Source organism: Amblyomma mixtum, chromosome 10, assembly GCF_055824585.1.
Source record: "Amblyomma mixtum isolate Tamu chromosome 10, ASM5582458v1, whole genome shotgun sequence".
Lineage (NCBI taxonomy): Eukaryota > Metazoa > Arthropoda > Arachnida > Ixodida > Ixodidae > Amblyomma > Amblyomma mixtum.
The window spans coordinates 185,473,462-185,495,965 of NC_143021.1; the positions used below are offsets into that span (position 1 = coordinate 185,473,462).

General features: G+C 46.1%; 1 protein-coding gene across 1 annotated transcript; it reads left to right on the forward strand.

Moving 5' to 3' along the window:
- The first annotated feature begins 7,109 nt into the window (after positions 1 to 7,109).
- On the forward strand, positions 7,110 to 8,013 carry LOC149327941 (uncharacterized). The gene is made up of 3 exons (XM_089565014.1): positions 7,110 to 7,161; positions 7,315 to 7,527; positions 7,752 to 8,013. The coding sequence occupies exons 1-3, from the start codon at positions 7,110 to 7,112 to the stop codon at positions 8,003 to 8,005; spliced, it is 519 nt and encodes a 172-aa protein (XP_089421140.1). The 3' UTR covers positions 8,006 to 8,013.
- The last annotated feature ends 14,491 nt before the right edge of the window (positions 8,014 to 22,504 follow it).

Below are 22,504 nucleotides of genomic sequence, written 5' to 3' on the forward strand. Positions count from 1 at the left end.
ACAACAGTTACAGCTGTTTTTCATACTCACACAAATAACGAATAATCATGAAAATATTTGATTCATTTTTTGACTAAATCATTCATATTAGATTCAGTTCTGAGAAAGCACTATTCGCACATACCTAAGAAAAAACCAGGAATTCTGATCTGAAATAACCACTCGAAAAAGTCTCTCTTCATTTTGAGAGTAACCAGTTGTGTCATGCCTGGAGGTGTTGTAAGCGAACGTCACATAGGGCAAGGCGAGATCCCAGTCTTTGTGGTCGGGGGAAACGTACATAGACAACATGTCTGTTAATGTTCGATTCAAACGCTCGGTTAGCCCGTTTGTCTGTGGGTGGTATGCTGTGGCAATCTTGTGCTTGGTAGAACACGAACGCAGGATGTCGTTGACAACTCTGGACAGGAAATAGCGTCCGCGGTCTGTGAGTAATTGACGAGGGGCACCATGTTGTAGAATAACACTGTGCAAAAGAAAGTCAGCGACATCGGTCGCGCAGCTTGTAGGCAGCGCACGGGTGATCGCATACCGAGTGGCATAGTCTGTGGCTACTGCGATCCACCTATTTCCGGAATCCGAGGTCGGGAATGGTCCGAGGAGATCGAGCCCTACACGGTGGAACGCCTCCACAGGCACGTCTATAGGATGCAGAAGACCAGGAGGTGGTGCCGAAGGCTTCTTTCTGCGCTGACAAAGGTCGCAATTGGTGACGTAATGCCGGACTGTACGGTATAATCCAGGCCAAAAGAAACGGCGCCGTATGCGGTCGTAAGTTCGTGCCACACCGAGGTGGCCAGCTGCAGGCAGGTCATGGAGTTCTGCAATTATAGAAGACCGCAGCTGCTGGGGAATGACTAGAAGGAGTGAGGGCCCGTCAGGACGGAAGTTGCGGCGATAGAGAATGTCATTTTTAGTAACGAAGAGCTGCAGGGAGCGCTTCAAGCTTCCAGAGCTGAGGCCCTCGATGATGGTTTGCAAATATGGGTCTTTGCGCTGCTCCTCGGCGATTTTGTGTAGATCAGAAATGCCAAACAGGGAAGGGATATCGTCAGTATCACTGAGAGCAGGTGGCTCGACAGGGTACCTAGACAGGCAATCAGCGTCTTGATGGAGACGTCCAGACTTGTACACGACAGTGTACGAATATTCCTGAAGGCGTAGCGCCCAGCGGCCAAGACGCCCAGAAGGGTCTTTCAGCGTGGACAGCCAGCATAGGGCGTGGTGGTCCGTGACAACAGAAAAAACACGCCGGAACAAGTATGGCCGGAATTTAGCTATAGCCCAAACTAGAGCGAGGCACTCACGTTCCGTAATGGAGTAATTTCGCTCGGCAGGTGAAAGCAGGCGGCTAGCATACGCAACCACGTGGTGTGGGCCCCGGGAGCGTTGAGCCAGCACGGCTCCGATCCCGTAGCCACAGGCATCCGTGCGGAGTTCAGTAGGGGCCGCGGGATCAAAATGTGCCAGAATCGGGGATGATGTCAGCAGGCGGACAAGCGTGGAAAACGCATTTTGTTGATCAGAGCCCCAGGTAAAGTCTGTGTCCGTCTTCAGGAGGTCAGTGAGTGGACGAGCGATAAGGGCAAAATCTTGAATAAAACGGCGAAAGTAGGAGCACAGCCCAAGAAAACTGCGCACGTCTTTCTGAGAATTTGGGCGAGGGAACTGTTGCACCGCTGCAATTTTAGCTGGATCAGGACGTACACCGGAGGCATCGACGAGATGTCCCAGAATGGTGAGTTGCCGGCGGCCGAATTGGAATTTGGACGAGTTGAGCTGGAGCCCAGCCGTACGAAAGACAGTCAGGATACTCCTGAGACGTTCAAGGTGCGAGGCAAATGTGGGCGAGAAGACAACAACATCGTCAAGGTAGCACAGACACGTAGTGCACTTAAATCTGCGAAGGAGTGAGTCCATCATCCGTTCGAAAGTAGCTGGTGCATTACAAAGTCCGAACGGCATCACTTTGAACTGGTATAAACCGTCGGGTGTGACGAAAGCTGTCTTTTCGCGGTCTTGCTCGTCAACGGCGATTTGCCAATAACCGGAACGAAGGTCAATGGAAGAAAAGTATTGAGATCCGTGGAGACAGTCGAGAGCGTCATCGATCCTAGGGAGTGGGTACACGTCTCTTCTTGAAATGCGGTTCAGGTGGCGGTAGTCGACGCAGAAACGCCAACTGCCATCTTTCTTTTTAACAAGGACGACTGGAGAGGCCCAAGGACTGGACGACGGTTCGATTATGTCCTTAGCGAGCATCTTTTCGACTTCCTGTTGTATCACTTGGCGTTCGGAACTGGACACCCTATAAGGCCGGCGATGCAGAGGAGCGGCGTCACCAGTGTTGATACGATGCTTCACAATAGTCGTACGAGCTAAAGGGCGGTCATTGAAGTCAAATATGTCCTGAAAAGATGCCAGAAGATGGATAAGCGCCTCGGCTTGGTCGGCAGAGAGATCTTAAGCGATCATATTGGCAAAGTGGTCAGGTCTCGAAAGAGCTGTGACATGATCGTCCGGAGAGGACGATACACAGTTTGTGACTGCAGAGATCACGTATTCATCGGTAGGGGACAGCGTGGCGAGGCACATGCCTTGAGGGAGCGTCTGGACGTGCGTACTGAAGTTGAGAACAGGTAACCATGCGCTGTTTGCCGAGACTGCGACAACCGTATGGGCAAGGGCAACATTCTTTGTGACGGGCAAATCAAGGACAGGGGTGATGATATACTGGCCGTTAGGAAGAGGTGGAACAGATTTAAACAATACGTAAGTAGCGGCTTCAGGTGGTAAGCGGGTGAACTCGGCAGTACAGAGACGGTGCACAACTGGGGCAGGTGGTTCTGAGAGGTACGGTAGGTCCAACTCAACAACACTTGTAGCACAGTCAATAAGGGCTGCGTGCTCACTAAGGAAATCAAGGCCGAGTATGATGTCATATAAGTCCAACTCTCTTACACTTAGGATACTGCACATCTATTCAATTACAATATTGCTGCTCTCGCACTAACAGCCTATGAGATTGTCAAATCTGCTTTCAAGCATATATGTAGTCTGCGTCGTCCTTGTGTAGAGTGCTTGAGCAATGTTCACCACCTGATAAAAACAAACTAGAATGCAGATAAGTTTCCGGACAACGTGCTCGTGCTAATTTTGCTTGCAGGTCTGTGTGGCTCAACGTCCTCGCAAGTGTTGCCTTTGAAAGCTACAGGCTGCGACAAGGTGTCAGTTTAGTGTAGGAAAGTGTGCTGCTGAAGTGCTCTACACAAGGGTGACACGGACTCTACGCATCAGATAACAAAAAGTGTCTGATGGGAGATTGCGAGCCAAGGGTCCTCACAATGGGAGCAAAGGGAAAATAACATCTGTGTTCTTGCTCCATGGTAGACACACACATTTTTCAGAGAACTCTCTTACATCCCACATACTGAGACTCTGAGAAAGCTTTGTAAACACCGATATCAGTGAGGTGCAGCACTGCATTGTGAAAGCCACTAATATTGGTGTAATACTGTCCACAGATGGAGACCTCTCTATCAGCTTCTAACACATTCCTTATTCGGACAATATTTCGATCTTTCATCTTCACGCAGTTATCTCCAGCCTTTGTAGAAAGCACTTTGTTTTGAACTGTCACCTTACTGAATTGCTGCCCTTGGAAATTTGGTGGGACAGGTCCACTATCGTGCATTTTAGCAAGCTTAATGTCATTGCTGCCAGGATGACATGACTGCTTGTTCAGCAGCTTCAGTGCAGTTGCCCTCATGAAAATTTGCTGGGTTGGAAGGGCACGGCCTCTCACTAGTTTCTTCAGCTTCCCAAGAAAACTTTCATATGGGAAGGCGGAAAACGATGCCAGACAGCCAAATCGTCGCACATCCTCTGCCAAATGCATGAGGTTGTGTGTGCTGAGAGTATATATGCCATTACCATACAGGCTGCCCGCTTCTGTAACAAAGTTAAGAAGCAACTCCTCAGCTTTGTTACAGTAAGCCATGCAGAGCTTGGGTGATGCCAGTATGGTAATGGCACTACTCAGTTTCAAAAAGTGAACATAGAACTGGTGAGCCAGATGGTGTTTGAGCACTACAGGGCCGAAGTACACGAGGAAGTTCCTGAACTCCGATGCTTTCCAAAACTCTAGGGCTCGTAGTGACCTCGGGTGGCGTTGAATCTCGTATGGAGTGTTAACTGCCAGCTGCACCAGCTTTTCTGAAATTTTCTGACGTGTACCCACAGGCAGCTTTGATGCTGATGGGACTGTGGATGTCCAGTAGTGAACCAGAAGTCTTTTCATGGCACCAAGGCATACGAGGTGCATGTAGTCTAGCGGGAATTTGCTGACCAGTCCAATACCCAGCTCAAGTAATGGTGAAGTTGAATTATGGTGGTTGGGTTGTACCATATTTCTGAAATCTTCATCTGTACGCAAAGGGGCAAATGCATCAGGAAATATAACTTTCCTGTGCTCTTCAGAGTACACGCCCTTTTGCGTGCATTTTTCGCAAGCAAAGTATGCTGCATATCCTTTAGTGCACTTAAGAAAAGCCCGCGCAGGCATGTCGCAAACAAATGCACGCACAACCACTGCATAAATAGCCTCACCATGCTGCAATCCAACTTCAAGAAGTGAAGCAAGCTCCTTCAGCACGTCTCGCATGTACATTTCAACATTCTCGGGCTTACAGTCACCCATGTATAGAGCTGCAAGGAAAGGCTCATGCCTTGAGCTCTCCTCAACTCGCACAAGAACGGGCCAAAACTGCTTCGACGAGCTCCGAAATATGGGAACACCATCGACGTTTTTCGACAGTGAGATCACTAAAGTGTTCAAGGGTATGGAGCCACTTTCCAATTGTTCAAGGATGTTATCAGTCACCCCGAAAAAGCAGTAACTACCGTTGCCCATGATGGTTACTGTGCTGGAACGAGGGGTACGCAACAGTGCTCTGGCGTCAGAAGGCAGGTCTTGGTGGTATGGTTGTAAGATCTTTAGAAGCTTAGTAACTTGTACGGCACAAATGATACCACTCACAGCCCACGTACGAAGCTGGTCGCGTACTGTCGGCGTTAAATCCGCTTCACTCTCGCTGCTCTCGTTTGCCGAAAATTCTGGAGGTTCAGAAACTTCGCCACTTGCTCGTGGATCAATTAAGGGCAGTGCAGACACAAATTCCCCATCGTTGATAGTGTTGTCGTCGGACCTATATTCGTGAGACACACACTCAGTCTCACGAGGTTCTTCGTCTGCCTCCGATGCATTACGGCTTGTGGACGGTTCTGGCTGCATCGCAGCTTCATCAGATTGACAGACTGCTGCTACTTGGCTTGCTCTGCGCCTGAGTTTTTGTCTAGTTCCAACGTCAACGAGGCGTCGCTTAATCCTCTCCATATTCCGGGAACAGTCGGTGTAAATTCACATCCACATCCACACAATGCTAGTTATGATGCACTGAAGTTGGCTCGCGTACAAGCAACGCGAGCATTTGCTCAAGGTAGCCTTGTGCATGAGGAGTAGCAGAAAAGAAACGATGGGAAGATACAAATGCACTTTCAAAACACCTATATCACACACCGACTATAGATATGCACTCGTCAGCACAAAATTGCAGCGCACCTAGCGCAGCTGATAATCGCCGCCATAACTACATGCCCGTGTGGCTTGGCTTGGCTTGGCTGCGTTTTACCTAAGCTAGAAACCACCTAAGCCAAAAAATGACAAAATAGTTTTGTCAATAAACTCAAAAAACATATTTACATGACAGAAATATCTCTAAAAATAAAAGTACTGAATACTGAACACAAAAAAACATTTTTTTTACAATTGAAATGCTTTTACACGTACAGGACAAAAAAAATGCTGTCATGAGCACAGAGGACAACAAGAGACAATCCAATCCAAAGTGACCATGTGCGCGCGCTCATTCGCAGTTGCGTCGATTGCATTGCAGCTTGAGGGTCTGAACGTCTTCTTTGACTTTTCGGGGCTGTGCAGTAGTTTACAGGTGAGTGCATATTATACTTGTGCTACTGATTTGAAGGCACTGTTTTTAGTTCGTAGGCATAGTTAAGTCAGCATGCTGTCGTTCACGGGTGGCCATACATTTAAGCACTTCTTTTCTTTCCCGCTGCGGTTGAATGTCATCCGCGTTTCTGCGTGTTTTTTCCGACAAAAATTCTTATTGCAGTGTGAGCATAACGTTGCTGCGCTGCCCACGCATAACACATGGTGGAGATGGATTGTTACGATGTTCAACATTCTTCTCACCCATTATTTGAGAATCGCGACATGATGCTCAAACCTTAAAACGGCATGCACTTAGCTTATGTTGCTTCATTAGTCTGCGCGGCCGTTTAATGCAATTTAGCGCCCGCAAAAATTCTTACCAGTTAGCCCCCAGCAAGTTGTAACAGCTATGAAGCGTTGCTCAATTTTATTTTTCTATCCTTGCCAGTTTGAAATGTCTTTATTTTGGCAGTTAGGCCTGTGGGCATGCTGGCATACAAGCTAATCACGTTTTGTTCTCGCAGGATGTTTTTCATTGTGGAGTTTTCCAGCGGTGACGGAGTGGCTGCAGTGCCCAAAGCTTGGGTGAAAAATGGTGAAGCACTTTGGCCGCCCTACAGGAATCCGTCCCGATGCCGAAGTGCAATAAAAAGTTGCGAGAAGCCAGGAGAGGCATGGACAGCCCATAAATGCCGCGTTTTGGCCGAAGCTGGTATGTCTTCTTTCGTTAGTGTATTATTCTATTTACTTATTTATTGTGCACCTCAAATGCCTCAGATTGGGGTATGCATGCTGAGCTGCAGAGCACTGCTTGGGTTTGTAATTTCAGTGTTATAAACTTTTCAGATGAAATGGCAAAACATTCCGAAATCTTGATTCAGTGATTAGCGTTACATTTGTATTGTAATCGCATTATTGTTATTAATCGCATGTCAGAGCTGCTTTTACGAACCTCTGTGTTGTTTACTGAATTGCTTTTTAGCTACCCCATTCAATATGGTTGGTTTTTAAATACTGAAATCTTTGCATGTAGCGACCTACTGGGAAGCCAAAAAAAGAGAAAAGAAAGCTGAAGAAGTCTCTGATCTCACAACGGATGATGAGCATGCGAAAAAGGGTTAGGAGGCCCACTGAGAAGCTCCTCTACGCAGGTGAGCGTCCACCACTGCTGAAGTGTGTTTGCCCAGCATGCTTCATTGAGTCCTACATTTGTTATATGCTTCGCTACTGTTCATGAACATTACTTTACCAGTTCACTTATTTATTGAAATGACTAATGACTTTAGCCATTTTTAACCTTGTAGAGTCTGAGGATGACAGTGGCAGTGAAGTGCCAAAGAACAAGAGGCAGAGGAAAGTGACATCTTTCATCTCTAGCGATGACAGCATTGACAGCAGTGATCATGCTCCTGCAGCTGGTCAGAAACCTGTGCAGCAGATGCCTTTTGCTGCCTGCCCTGCTCCTAGAAATATAGCAGTGTCGGCAGCGCCTGGTCAAGAGGAAAGTGCGATACAAGGTGAAAACTTGTGCCTCTACTTAGTTGCAATCAGCATCTAATACGCAACGTATTTTGAAAGAGTAACTAAAATTGCTAGTGGACATGGTTACTTCTGTGTTGCGGTGCTTTCCTAGGTTAGTACAACTAAAATTTGGTCAATTAGGGAATTCTAGGCAGCAGTTCATTTTTGCTATGTCGTTATTTCAGTGCATTTTTTTATTTTTTTTGCATTTCTGTCTCAGGGCTTCTGAAAAATGCCTTAAAAATGCTGGCAAAGGTGGAAGAAAAAATTGATCATCTGACAGAAAGTGTGCAACGTCTTCAAAACGCCCAAGGAAATGCACGACCAGTGCCCTCAGCAAGCTTGGAAGTCCTCCAGCTCTTGCCTCTTTCAACTTTTGAAGAAGTTGAGAGTCTGGAGTGCCTCCTGGATGATACAGAAAATAGAAAGACCTTGGCAAGTGCTTCTTTACTTTGTATGAGCTTAAAAACCTAAAGTGCTATTTGTTTTTTTTCTTCATTTCAAATACAGGTGATTATTTCATTTGGTGTCGTTTGTGAAAATGATGCCTTATGCGAACACTTGAAGTTGGTCTTCTGGACATGAAGGCTTAATGCATGATATATGAGGCACGGTGGCTTAACTGCTGTGGCATTTGGAAGCTGAGACCTAATCCCAGCTGCAATGGCCCCATTTTGAAGGGAGGAAGGGGGAGGTGCAGAAGACGCTATGGGGTATTTGATTAAACTGCCTGTGACAAAATATGTACAATACAAAACAAACGAGGGTTGAGGGGGAGCCTTAGTTCGTTAGCCAACATTTTAACAAGACAACTTCTCCATCTGGGCAAGTGTGGTCATCATTGGTGGGGGAGCCTCTTTATGTTACTTTTGTTCAGGTCAAGCTGACCTTTTTTTCCAATGTCTGTGCAATACCTTTTTCTAATTTACATTAATCACCTAGCCGTTCCCTGAACTCCATTCCCTCGCCTGTAATTCTTCCTGAAGGAAGTGAAGGCTCTATTTAACCGCTCCAAGTGATGATCGCACTCGCCCAGATGAATATCAGCATTTGTTAAAATGTTGACTAGTGGACTAAGGCTCCTTCTCAACCCTTGTTTGTTCTTATGTGTTGTCATGAATCCCATCTTCCTGCCTTCTTTCTACTGTGAAAAATATGCTCAAGGCAGTTACATACTTGCGGGTCAAGTAACTAATGAGGATTCATGTTTTCATTCATTAACTAACCAATTGTTCTGAGTGTACAGAGTCATTTATAGTTACTATAGTCGGACACAACTCAAGAAAAAAGCGGCATTTCCCCTCAAAGGATCCCCCTCCAACCATTGGCGTTGACTGATTTTCAAGATGTCGTGGTTAACCTCAGTGAATGACATTACAGGGAGTGGCACATGAAAGGCGGCTAACAGCGACTTAAATGGACTAACCCCGGAGTCATGACAATCAGTTGACTCCATTGACTGGTGGGGGACCTTTTAGGGGAAATGCTGCTTTATTTGAGTTGTATCTGACTAGATCAAAATAGAAATATTTATTACATATTCTGATGTTCTCAGATCTCCCATCTGGCTTTGATTGGAGGATCTTGCCAGAAGGACGTAGTGCGGCAGCTCATGAAAAGGGTCATTACCGATGAGCTAGCCAAAGGCTATTGCCTGACTGGCAGGAAGGGCAAGAGGCCATTCATGGAGTTGAAGCTCATGAATATTATCATTGGTTTGTACAAATTTTGTGTTTTATTGTGGAAAGCCCTTATCATATCACAATAATTCTAACACTTTATAGTTTGTCATGAAGGAGTCATGAAGAAAACCATGCTTCATGAATTTATAATTTTCTGGAAGGCAAATCCACAGAACAGTTTCTTTTAGGACATAATTCAAAAGTAAATGTGCTGAGGCATATAACAGACCAAAAGGTACGCATCTCAGTGTGTACATGTTTGAAATTTGTAACAGAAGTTGTAGAAGTGCAGTTCTGAACTGTAGCAGGTATCGATTTCTAGTGTTACTTGTGTAATGCTGTGATACTGTGTCTTTGCAGCTTCACTTCGGCTCTCTTGCCCATCTGGGAAAGAAGTGGATTTTAGGCATGACATTGCCGATCACTTTCGCCACGCACCGGCACGCTGCAAGAAACAGCATGTCAGAGGCAATGTTCCCGATTTGCGTGTGGAAGCTGGGTTAATTGAATAGGCTTATGTGCAACTCTTTAGAAGAACTTCTGCATTGTACTAGAAACGGCACATTCTGTATTGATTTCAGCCAATTGACATCTAAGTGTTGAGCCTAGTGCCGAACATGAGGCATATTGTGTGGGGCAGTAGAGGTAGTTAAAATGCATGGGACATAGAGGCAACCAAGAATGTTTGTTTTGTTATTTGTACTTCTCTGTAAGAAGTGTGAAATGCTACTATACTGCGATCTATGGTGTAGCACATTTTAGGGGCAAAAAATTTGTGGGTGTCTTTGCTTCAAGCTTTATCCTTCGTATTTGTAATCCAAAAAATATTGGCAAACTCCATACACAGTACAATTCTATCTTGCAAACTAAGTTTTTGTTTCTTCATTACTTTTTCAGTGCACAAACCTGAATATTAGTAATTTGTGTGTTTTTATTTCAGTGACCTCATTCGCGTGCTGGATGACGAAGATGCATAATTGTGTCAAATAAATGTTTCAGTGGATTTAACATGTGTATCATTTGTAATTCTTGCACTATTGTGCCTGCATCTTTCAAGTAACAAGTCAGTAGTGCAAGTCTGCCTTAAATGTGCACGATCACTACTTACCATCTTTTGGCAGGTGATTTGCATTCATATATAGATGTGTGTAGCAGTTGACAAAAGACAGCAGACACGCTTTTTGCATGATTCCTCTATCAGCTGTGACCACACCGCACATACTGCACGCAGGTAGTACTGCTCATTTAGCTTTTTATCCAGCTGCTCCCCGAGGAATGTGCATGCAATGTAACAGAATACAATAAGGCAACGTAGAAGCAACGTTTTTCTGAACGTTTCTTGTTGATCCAACGTCAACATAACATCACATCAACGTTCTCTAAACGTTGCAAAAACGTTGAAGTGTAACGTTATCTGGTGATCAAAAATAGTGACATTAGCAACATGAAGGCAACGTTTTGCACCGACATTCTTGAACATTCAGATAACGTTTAAGCAACATTTTGCGTTTCTTGGGGAGTTATATTGAAAACAGCGCGCGCTTACGCTTTCGACCTGACGCACTATATGGAGCTTGCGACTGAGCCAGCCTTTGATATTAAGTTGTTCGTTGCTGTATACCAGTGTATTCAAGCCTATATTTTGCACTTTGCAGGCAGAAAGAAAAGTTCTTCCTTTCACCCTTGCTGGTAGCACGTTTTTTGGCCACTCGTATTAACGCCACCGCGCGGTACGTTCATCGCATTGAATAATGATGACAGGTAACGACCACTAATCTGGACACTAAAGAGCAAAAGAAATCGAATTTTCCGCGTAATGTTTCAATAGCTGTCGACAAGCATATTTTTTTTTCAAAAAAACCTTCACTGACCAGTAAACAACCTCTCTCTTTCTAGAGTGCCGACACAGTCATAAAAGCGTAAATTATAGCGCCCCCCCCCCCCCACCCATGCACCCCCTTCCCTCTTAGTGCCTCCGGCGCTTGCTGCATTTATTTCATGCATGCCTTTGTGCGTACTACAAAGGCAATGGCATGAGAGAAATTCGTGTGAAATAACAACTGAATCTGTTGTGGTATATTTCTGCATGGGGGTTAACGGCGAGAAAAGTCACTTGAGTGTCTGATGGCCGATGAATAAGGAAATCTTCTGTGTTAACGAAAAAGTCTCTGCTGAGTTTTTATTGTCGAAAGACATGAATACCTGACTTCGTGGTGACTTTCTAATGTGTCACAAGGAATGCATGAACATGACACCAGAAACTCAACCCCCATTTTTGTAAGGGATAACTTAAGTCGTTTTCTGTTTTTTCTACAACCTTTGGCTAGCGTATGTTTTGGGCAAGTCACCAAGCCTGATTACTGACGTAAATGAAACGCTCTCTACTGTACCTTATATCGCAGGATGTTCGTCCTTTGCAGACACTTTACGAGAATTGATAAATGGTGTTGCAATGCTTATCCTTCCGACTGGCCGCTAGACCCTTTATTAGTTTTAGGGGTATAACAACCAAAACGACTCAAGCTATGGGAGAGGACGTAGCGGAGCGATGCGGATAATTTCCGGAGGGGCTCTTTTATGTGCACTGACATCGCACAGTACATGGGTCTCTAGCATTTCGCCTACAATGAACGCGCTCACTTCGGCCGGCACCGAACCCGCGTCTTTCAGATCAGTAGCCGAGCATTGTAACCACTGAGCGACCGCGGTGGAAACTAGACGCATGAATTTAATGACCAATGTGATCCCAGGTCATAGTAAATAAAGATCTTATTTCGCCATACGTGCTGCGAGCCAAACTGAATGCACCATTGCGCGTCGTCATACAGATAACCTTGCACTACCCGATAGGCTAGACTGGCTCGTTGGTGTTGAGAAATATCCGGGAATGTTTGCTTTCCTGGAAGCTTTTAACGGCACTTTGCTATAGAGAGAAAATTATTGCAAAAATACTTTTGCATCTCAATTGCAGTATGTACAAACATTACTGTTCTTTTCCTCCTAAAAAGATGAGGAACAAATTGGGCTTTCTCTTTTTATATGAAAGAACTGATTCCGTTGAAATGTTTGTCGTTGACATCGAGCATTTGTTGACATCACTCGTGACTAAATAAGTAAAGTGAATGACCGAGTGGCTGTCATTGAAGCCCTATAGGCCGCTAGGCTTAGCGATACTCATGGTAATGCTTGCCCCGAATTCCTGGTAATGCTCGCTAGCCAGCCAGCTGGTATTCGCTCATATGATGGAGCGCGCGGCTCCAACTGTGCTTCGTGCTTCAATGCTCTTCTAGGCCAAATTTCATGACTACACAAATTGTTGTTTTGTTATTCACCGCAGTGTAGAGCAAGTGACCAATACATGCTATGATTAGTTATAATGTCCGAAAATAAAATGTAGTGATGGCCATACACGGATTTTTATAGGTTTTTCTAAAAATGCGCCAGCCGTTCTATGCACAATTTCGCTTCAGTGTATGACACTCGAGCGCGTGCGCCAGTTGTGAATCAAAATTTTGGAAAAAATTCTTCTCGTTCTTCTGAGCGAGAAGAAGAAACAGAAGAAGAATGCACCTGGCGATCCAGGAACGAAAAAAACACGGTGATTGGCGTTCACGCCTTCAGCACCCTCTCTGCTGACGCCCACAGCACACTGCGTTGTTCTGCCGCATGCGATCCAAAGCACCCCAATCTCCTCCGTGTGTCTGCATGGGGCGCAAGAAGCGGAGCAAGAAGAAGCGCCGCGAGGAAGCCACGCCGAGCCAGGGGGCCACGACCGCGGAGGCAACCTCCTCGACATCGCCACGGAGGGATACGGACGCCGCCACTCCGACTTCCGCCGCCATCTCTGCCGATGTTCCCGTCCTCGTTAGCCCCGTAAGCAACGTTGGATCATGACATCGCATCTTTCTTTTGTCGTAATCCGCAACTGTGGATTCGGAGAGGCTGTCTGAGGTCAGTGAGCTTTTACGGATGTGTCGACGACTATTTGCATCGTGCTTCCAAAAGCAGTTAGAGATTTTGGGTTTTAGTTAGTCGGTCATGATTGGCTTCAGTTCGATTAGAGACGTTTGGCATTGCGGCTTGCCAGGCGCAATCTCGGGTTCTCGTTCCTTTCCGTGGAAAATTAGGAGACGCAACAGCGTCACACTGAGAAGTCCCCTCGAGTATGAAGTGCATGCGAGGATGTTAATCTGACTCGCGCAGCAGATTCTTGCCTATTGTGTCAACTAGCCGTGGGAGCGTTGAATAATAGTGTTTCGCCTCCTCCATATTCCCGTAACCACGCTAGACCAAGGACGCGGGCTACTTGCTTGCACGCGTTCAGGAGTACTTGCAACACTAAAACAATGAAAACCCGCAGCGGTGGCTCAGTGGTTACGGCGCTCGGCTGCTGACCCGAAAGACGCGGGTTCGATCCAGGCCGCGGCGGTTGAATTTCAATGAAGGCGAAATTCTAGAGGCCCGTGTACTGTGCGATGTCAGTGCACGTTAAAGAACCCCAGGTGGTCGAAATTTCCGGAGCCCTTCACTACGGCGTCCCTTATAGCCTGAGTTGCTTTGGGGCGTTAAACCCCAGTAAACCAAACCAAACTAAAACAATGAAAAGATCCACCATTCATCGGCGAGGACGTCGATCTGTAGGTAGCGTCACCGCCGCTCCTCTACTGGATTGGCATCTGTTAGCAATCGCGGAAATATGCCTGGCGCCGGATGCATTTTGAACTCGAAGCGTGTTTTGTCCTGTAGAAAACAGCTTCCGCTATAGTGCAGAAGGAACGCGCTTACGGCTTTCAAATATGCAGTTTTGCACTGCATGGCATTTAACTGTATAGCTCTTCAAAAAATCAGTGCATGCATGCTAATCCAGTAAAGCAGTCAGCCTAGTCGGCCAGAGCGGAGCTTGCTGCTTCGTGGGTGCAATATCGGTCGCACAACTTTGCCTTCGCCCGAGGTTGTTCAGAAACTCAATCAGTGGCGTCTTTACGCGCAAATGACACCTTGCTTGCAGGCCGCGCACGCTATGTGTGTACCCCGTTTCTAGTGGGTACAGGAAGCTTTGTTTTTACCTCGACCGTGTTGTAGTCATATAGCACGCACTGTTTACTGTAACATGTGCCACTTAATGATCTAAGCTGCGTAACTAATCGGTAATAGGTGGTAGGCTAATCGGTAGAGCGTATTAATTTCTCTGCGGAGCAATATCTCCTGACTACAAAAATTAATAACTTTAAATTGCGCAGTGGCGTACTGTTTGTAGACCACAATACAACTTCTGAAATTTTTGTTTTCTTTTGTATATATTGCAGTTTCTTGCTAATTTATTCAAGCCACTGTAAAATGCGGTAAATGTTAGTTCGTCACGCTTCTATATATCGTAGGCGCTGCACAACCACACGCAGAAAAATTGTTATTGTTTACCGCCACTAACCATGGCTAACAATTGCTCACCTCTATCATGAGGCGAGCGACTGCCGTGGTGGTAAAGAGCGGAGAACAAAAACTACTAATGCACTCCTTAACACGGCATGATGCAACACGGTGTCCATCGCCGAAGACGTTAGAACTTTCAGAAACAAACACATTTTTCTTTTTTTTGTAGCTACTATGTTTAAAAGAAAAAAAGACATGCGCCGGCGAGAGTAATTATTGCACTGGTTCGCAAAATTATTGTTTAGTACTAATCCTCTTCCTTGGCACATCGCCGTTCTTCACCGTCATAACATGAATATGCCTAAGAACCCTAGCCGTTGTTTCGAGGTAAAACAAAATAAAACGTCTTCGTCATGGCCCCTTTAATGTAGTTTTCTAACTCGGGACAGCCCTAGACTTCGTGGCAGGCGGACATTAAATGTCCGCCTGCCACCTGCCAAAAATTTAATTTTTGGCCCGATGGTGCCACTCAACAACGTACAACACAAAGAAAGAATAAAAATGGCGATGATAATGGTTATGAATTTCAATGGTGCATCGGCAGCTCAGCACTGAGATCGCCATGGACGAGCAGGTTCTGTAGTCAGCGTGGGGTCCAAGATGAATTTTGCAAGAATTTGGACTAAAGCAAATTGAGAACCTGCCTAGGGCGAATGAGTTGCCCATTGTAAACCTCTGGGTAGCGGGCAGCACTGAGTATTCAGTAGCCGACCTCCGCCATGCGAATCGGATGTTCAAAGCACCAGCCAACCGCACAGATCCAAAATGACGATGTACCTCATGTAACTTCATAGAGGACCGTAACCTGGTATTGTTTTGGCCCGCCTTTGTACAGTTTGATAAGTTTGATATTGTTCGTGGTTAGAGTGGTTATATGAAAGATATCCATGCGTGCAACAATGCTCAAGCCAAAATCCCCTTGGACGCCACGCTCGCAGGACCTTCTCATGCAAACGACGAGTCAATCGGTGCAGTCGATTCCGGGAGGTGGAGAGCGCCGCGACACGACGCCCTTCCTGGAGGTGGCAGCTGATACGCCGAACCAAGAGGAACTTTACCAGGCCTCTGCCATCCCGGACGAGGTGGTGGCTACGTCAGGTCCCCTGCCCAGTAGTGACCCGCCAGATGGGAAGGTCAAAGTGAAGGCGCCGGCACCACCATCAGTCCCAGCCAAGCGCTCCATTTCGAGCAGCCCGCAGCCCGTTCTGACGACAGAGGTTGTGGGTGCCACTTCATTGCAGCAAGTCGAGCAGGGGACCATAGCCGAGAGCCCCGGACAGGCCACGTTCAGCAAGTCCTACACGCTATTCGGTGTGACCACGGGAGCGCGCAGCGACACCGCCTACGACACCGACATGCACACCCGACTCTTAGGCGATGGATCCGTCGTGCCGCTAGCGCACAACTGGCGCATCAGACGAACTGGTGAGGCGGCAAAAAGAGCGCCTCTTGGTGTGGCCAGCTAAACCGGTTGTGGAGGTAGCACCTTCGCACGCTGCCTGCCCAAGCAGCGCGCTCAGCCGGACTAAGGGTCCAAAATTGGCGCAACCCAGGCTCCATCTTGTGTTCTAAGATTACATCATTGAGATATCGGTGCTGATTGTGATTAATCCGTGTTAAAAATAAAGAGGCACCGACCAAAAAGGTGTAGTCAATATGACAGACGTTTCGGCTTCCACACGGAAGCCTTGTTCACTGAAGGAAAAAAAAATTCCAACATAGAGCTTAAGTACGCTGCACTGTGAAGCTCTGTGTCGCTGGGAAGCACTGTGAAGCCATGTGAAGCTTTATGTTAGCCTCTAAGCTTCAGCTAGAGATCCGCTGTTTTTCCGAGTTTAGTCACTATTTGGGTTTGCTAGTTTAAGTTTGGACTGGATTGAAAAGCATAAAGTGAAAAGTTAAATGAATGAATAAACAGTTTATTAAGACCATAATAGGATTTTATTAGTTTTTCCTACTGTTGATGCTGCAGAAATGGAGTGAGAGAGAATGTAACCTATAACATGTAAAATGGGCTATGTCGGCTCAAGGGTTTAAGCGCAATCAGCAAGACAAAGTGGCTCAACGTGGCATCTGGAGGACTTGTCATTAGACAATATGAAATGCCTTGCCCGAACAAACCAGCTATTAAGCCCAGATATTTTTTCTCCTATGCTAGGATTTCGTGTCAAATTTGTTTTGAGAGGCTTGCCTAATGCGAGCGCACTCATTGAATACAGTTTCCCGAAGCCGCGGTAATGGAGCCTCTAGCATACAAACATACCCTTGTTGTGAAAAGGCGCCTCTGGTTCGCAGCAACCATTCTGCAGTTCGTAATAGGTCCGCGTGCTCTCTAGGCACAGGGAATTTGGGAATACTGTGCTAAATGGGCAGGATCCTTGCGTGCAGCTGATGTCGGCCCGACGCTAGGCACACCTTTCAAGCAGAGACTGCGGTAATGGTAGCTATTTTTGTGTATTTCGTAAATCAATGGGCAAACGACTGATGTTTCGGTTCACTGTGGCTTACGAGGTTTCAGAGACCGAATGTTGATTCCACTGCTATACGGCGCGCGGCACTGTGACAACGCACACGCTGTGCATATTGAGCACACTAAACGCGCACAACGCGCCGAAAAACACAACTGAACTCAGCCATGACTAGAGCCACTAGCCATGACATAAAGAGCGGCGAGCTTTGGAGAGCAACCGAAGGAACAAAAGGGACCAGCCACGAATTCCGGAGCCACCGAGCGACAGAACCACGGGGCAGAACAGATATTGATCACGTTCTTTGCCTGCACGGAACACAAGAAGGTGCACAAATAATGGATATCCATTTTTTTTCTCATTGAGTAACTTCACTCTATATCTGTTATTTTATGGCAAATTTTAAGATTAGTCCCCGATTGTAAAAGTCATAAGATGACGTAATCGACTAATGATTATGTTGGCCTAGGGCATCGCATATTCGTTTTAGGAGCGCACAATGACTACAATTTCAAGCAGGCAATAATAAATGCAGACTCAATGCTCGCAAATATTTAGGAGTCGGAATATCCAGCACTTAATGAAGCAGGGAAGATTACAACCGGGCAGCTCCATTTTATTTTGAGGACTCGTTTTAGCTTCCCACTTCCACTCTGCCCGTCAAGGCCTAAATGCGTGCCAAGGGGACTTTTGGGCCATGGTCGCTGACTGCCGCCTGATGACCAGCCGGACACGATAAGATCATTCTTTTGTGTGGACCCGCCGCGGTGGCTCAGTGGTTACGGCGCTCCGCTGCTGACCCGAAAGACGCGGGTTCGATCCCGGCCGCGGCGGCTGAATTTCGATGAAGCCCAAATTCTAGAGGCCCGTGTGCTGTGCGATGTCAGTGCACGCTAAAGAACCCCAGGTGGTCGAAATTTCCGGAGCCCTCCACTACGGCGTCCCTCATAGCCTGTGTTGCTTCAGGAAGTTAAACCCCAATAAACCAATAAACCATTCCTTTGTGTGGTGCAGTGTTTTTCTGGGGCATACTTCAATCTGACACCTAAAAGGGACATCAACTCTCCCTGAATTCAAAGACTCTGGGATTACTGGCGATGTGTTAGGGCTGATTGGACTTTTAGGCTTGTGGAAGAGCAGCATGGTGGATCTCCACTTAGAATCGCATATGTTATCTACGTACCTCATTAGAGAGCAGTGCTTCTTGGCATGGGGGCTTTAAGCTGCTCTGGGTCACCTTCCTGAATGTTTGGTGATTCTTGAGGCATGTTTGTCCAGAAATGTTGATGTGCGGGAGGAGCGAGGTATAAAAGGCATGAGAATCCCTGTCGGTGTCGCGGAATTTTACTGGTATGCGTAAAGAACTTGGCAGATGAGCGAGATTGATGTCCTGCAGTGCCAAACTAAATACTGTGGTATGGCCTAGTAGATAAAGTGCTGAGCTGTGGCTACGAAGGCCAGTGGTTTTGATCCAACGCATATGTTTTATTAAAACTTATCCTCGGTAGTTGATAGCTCTGAGCTTTTTTGTTTTCAGTGTTCCTTCTTTCTCGAGAAACTAGGGCTGTTTTCTATGTCACAGAGCCAGCCTTCTCCATGCAGTTTTACACTTCAGAGTAAACTGATAGGCAATCCTTTATAAATCTCATACCGGATTTATCAGTAGGGCATTAGCTTAGCACATTATAATCATGGAGTGATGATTGACTTGAGTGGCCGAGAGGTCCAGTTTGGCTGAAGACTGCGGCACTGCCGCCTAACGGTTGTCCAAAGCTCGGCCCGGAACGCAAGTTGCGGCTTTCCTGTCTTTCTCGCATTCCGTCCCAAACGAAACGAGCTCACAGGCACGACGCGCCACGCTCCGCAAAGCGAAAACGAGAGCAACGCAGCACGGCTGCCCAAAAAGGCTCCGGCTACGGGTTAGGTCGGCGTATTTGAAGCCCACGGTGCGACCCACTGCCGCTCCTCTCCGCCCCACAAAAGCATATACAATATATGCCAGCCGAATCATATCACCACAGTGCTCCGACCGATTATCGTGGCGGCAAGCAAGCGTCTACACCGCCTATGAATTTCCTTAAGCGATATACGGCGATAGGGATGGCCAGGTACTCCCGCACCGGCGCACCGCGACTGAGTAACGGCAGTTAAGAGATGCCACTAAGCATGGCGCAACCTACTCACAGCTGCAGCGTTGAGCTAGCTCTCTACACCTGCGCGTTTTGACTCTTCCTCCTGCCCAACACTCTCCCCACCCGGCGCATCTCTCGGGAAAGACCTGGCGCATGCGCGGGTTGAGCTTAGCGTCCATGCAAAGCCAAGCGCACAGCGAACGCTCTACCAGCGCGAGGTAAAAACAATGTATAGCAGCTATATTAAAGCGGCGAACTGAACGTGTTGGTACATGCTTACAAATACTCCCAGCAGCGCAAGAAAACAGTTATTTTATTAAAATCATGATAACACTTGCTCGGATAGCGTGCTTATATTTATGAATTGTTCAAAAAAAATATTTCAAGTTTAGCGCTTGTCCTTGTCCGCTCTTTGTCCGTTCTGCTCTTTTGCGATGCTGTCGTTAATGCTAATTATAACAGCTCTGTCTCTCTAAAGAAAATTAGATTACTGTCCTTCAGTCGCTGCTTAAAAAAGACTTTTGCGTCACTGGGTCTTTCTTTTTCCCAGAGTTGAATTATTGTTTTTCCTCTTTCCAATCGATGTTCAGATTAGATATCCTGCCTTCAGCGCTAATGTTCTGCCTTTTCTTGAGTGTTCAGTGAAAAATAATCTCCAGTATAATCATTGTTTAAATGAAATAACTGATCCGGAATTCATCGGATTAAAACGAGATTTAAATCACTTGTAGGCCACTGAGCCTCTGCAGCCTTGTATTAATAGTGAACGTGGTTCATGTTTCAACAAACGAGATCAATTTGTTCAAGTGCGCAAGCACTCATTAAGAAGTCAGATTAAGCTCAACGTCATCGTTTGACAGTAAATACAGCGTTTTTTCAAAATCACAATTGAAAAAGAAAAACATTAGTTTATGATTTCCTCGATTTCAGTGATTCTTTGTTTCTATCACAAACCCAGAATAAGGTGTTTAAAGTGGTATTTCCGTTGCTGTTACTCAGATGGCGTGGATAGTGGAGTGTTAGTGCAGGTTATCTGTAGTAGTGCTGACGCAAGAGTGTTGTCGCGAATGGCGGATGGCAAAGTGGGTAAAAGTGCGGCACGCAAGCTCTGCAATAGACCTTTGCATTGAAAGCAAAAACAAAAATATGCATAGGAGAGTAATCCACCTGATCTGTGCCCTTGAACTCCCCGTCGCTGCGTTGGGACTCATGGAAAGTTTCTCTTTGTGCTAGGCTGGCTGGTAGTCGACGCCACATTTTCTTTGTATTATCTGCTGTCTCCATTCGTTCTTGAGCTTAAGCGCTCTTTCTCAGGCCAGGCTTCACGTTGCCTTGATGACTCAATCACTTCGCTCGTACGGGAGGGTCCGTTTCTTGAATTTTGGTTACTTGTTTTTTGTCTGTGAGTAGACGAAGCATTTTTCTTTACATTGTTTATGGCTGCCTGATAGCCTCATGGTGCACTTTTGTTGGTGTATATTGCGCTGGCAGAGGAAATAATAAATAGCTTCGAATATGCGCTGCTCTGTATTGCGCATTGCGAAACTGTTAGTTGTTATTTTTGGCGTAAACAACCCTACGCGAGTCGCCGAGCCATTTCGCGTAGCTGACGAAAGGCCATACTGCGCATGCGCGAGGAGCAGTGTCGTCACACGACGCACAACTGGCGCGCCACCGCTGCTGCCGCGCGCTCTCCATCGTCTCTCTCTCCTCGTTCCTTTCGCAATCCTCCAGGTTTGACCAGAGCTAAACCACTGCCAATTTTTTCTTTTCTAACTTGCGAAATGAACCAGCTTGCACAAATCGGGATTTTATTCCGGTGGATAGGGGATTCGTGTCACCTGTGTAATGCGACACACGTCAGCGTGACGCTCAGAGCGATTAGTAAGACGAACGTGGTAATAAGATAAAGATTATTAGGCCTCATAGGCATAGACTTAGTAATGTCATAGTGAAATATTTGTAACTAACAATTCTAGCGAAATATATTACGAAGGGCACTTACAACTACTTACGGCGTTTAAAGGCGAAAACATTAAATTTTTAATTTATATTTCTTCTCCCTGTCTAATATCACACCTTCAAAACAGCATACAGTCGTAAGACAACGCATATACTAGGTTCACCTTGTTTCGCCGAAAAGCAACGCGGTTTTTTGGCGTCTGGTTTGCGTGCTCGGCTGCTAGTCTGCAGGTCGTTGGTCCAATTCTCCGTGCCTTCAGAGGAATTAGTTTCTATAGTGATGACGTCATTGGGGGATTTGTGGACCATTTTTCCTGGACGCCAACGCCGCTGGCTTTCGTTCCTAATGGGCCATGTAAGATTTTCGCCTTAAAAAATACGGGCCTCATCCGGCTAGATTTCCTAACTGCAGGAACCCCAGCGGCACAGATTATTGGCTCAATACTGAAAATGTATTGGCAAAGGCCAGTCCAGCACATGATAGGAGTGAAGCCCATCATTTCCAATAGTGGGCCAATAATTCGTGCTGCTTGGGATGCATGCGTGCTATCCAATGTTCACAAAAGCATCTATCATAAGGCTGTAAAGAAAATGAGAGAATATGGAAAGTAGCATCTACATAAAAATTACTATTCTAGCGTCAAGATATATCAAGAAAATTGAAGCGCACACATAAGCTGGAAGCGTTAGCGGCTTTATGCCCATATAGTGGACTGGCCATTCTCGACTTTGCGTTCATAGATCGCAGGGAGTCTTCATAACTTTTTGAAGTTTAAAATTTTATTGACGTGTACTAAATTTCTATTCACCTGGACTATGCATATTTGGTGAGCGCGGTAGCAGAACTTTTTCCAATCTGTGATGAAAAATACTGTGACGATGATTCGAGATCTTGTGAGCGCGACGAGTTAATCACACTAAAATCTATCCCAGTAGAAGAGAGGAACACGGGTTGAATGGTGCTCTCACGTAACAAATAACAAGGGGTGTGCGAGTATCAAATTTTTCGAATACGAATCGAATACGAATACTTGATCCCGAATATCGAATCGAATATCGAATAATCAAGGACAGACGCATTTAACCACTACAAAACATTTATTTGAGCACCCAAGAACATCACAGTTCAACTATAGATGATTAAATGAACACAAAAGGTGTGTGTGGCTGCATAAAAAGTATCGAAGTCTCGAACATTATTCTTAGAAGAGAGGAAATATCAGAGAGGATGGCTAGTACACAGCATTGATTAAGGCTAGCTTGCCATCAGCGCAAAAGCACGTTGCTGGGATGAACATA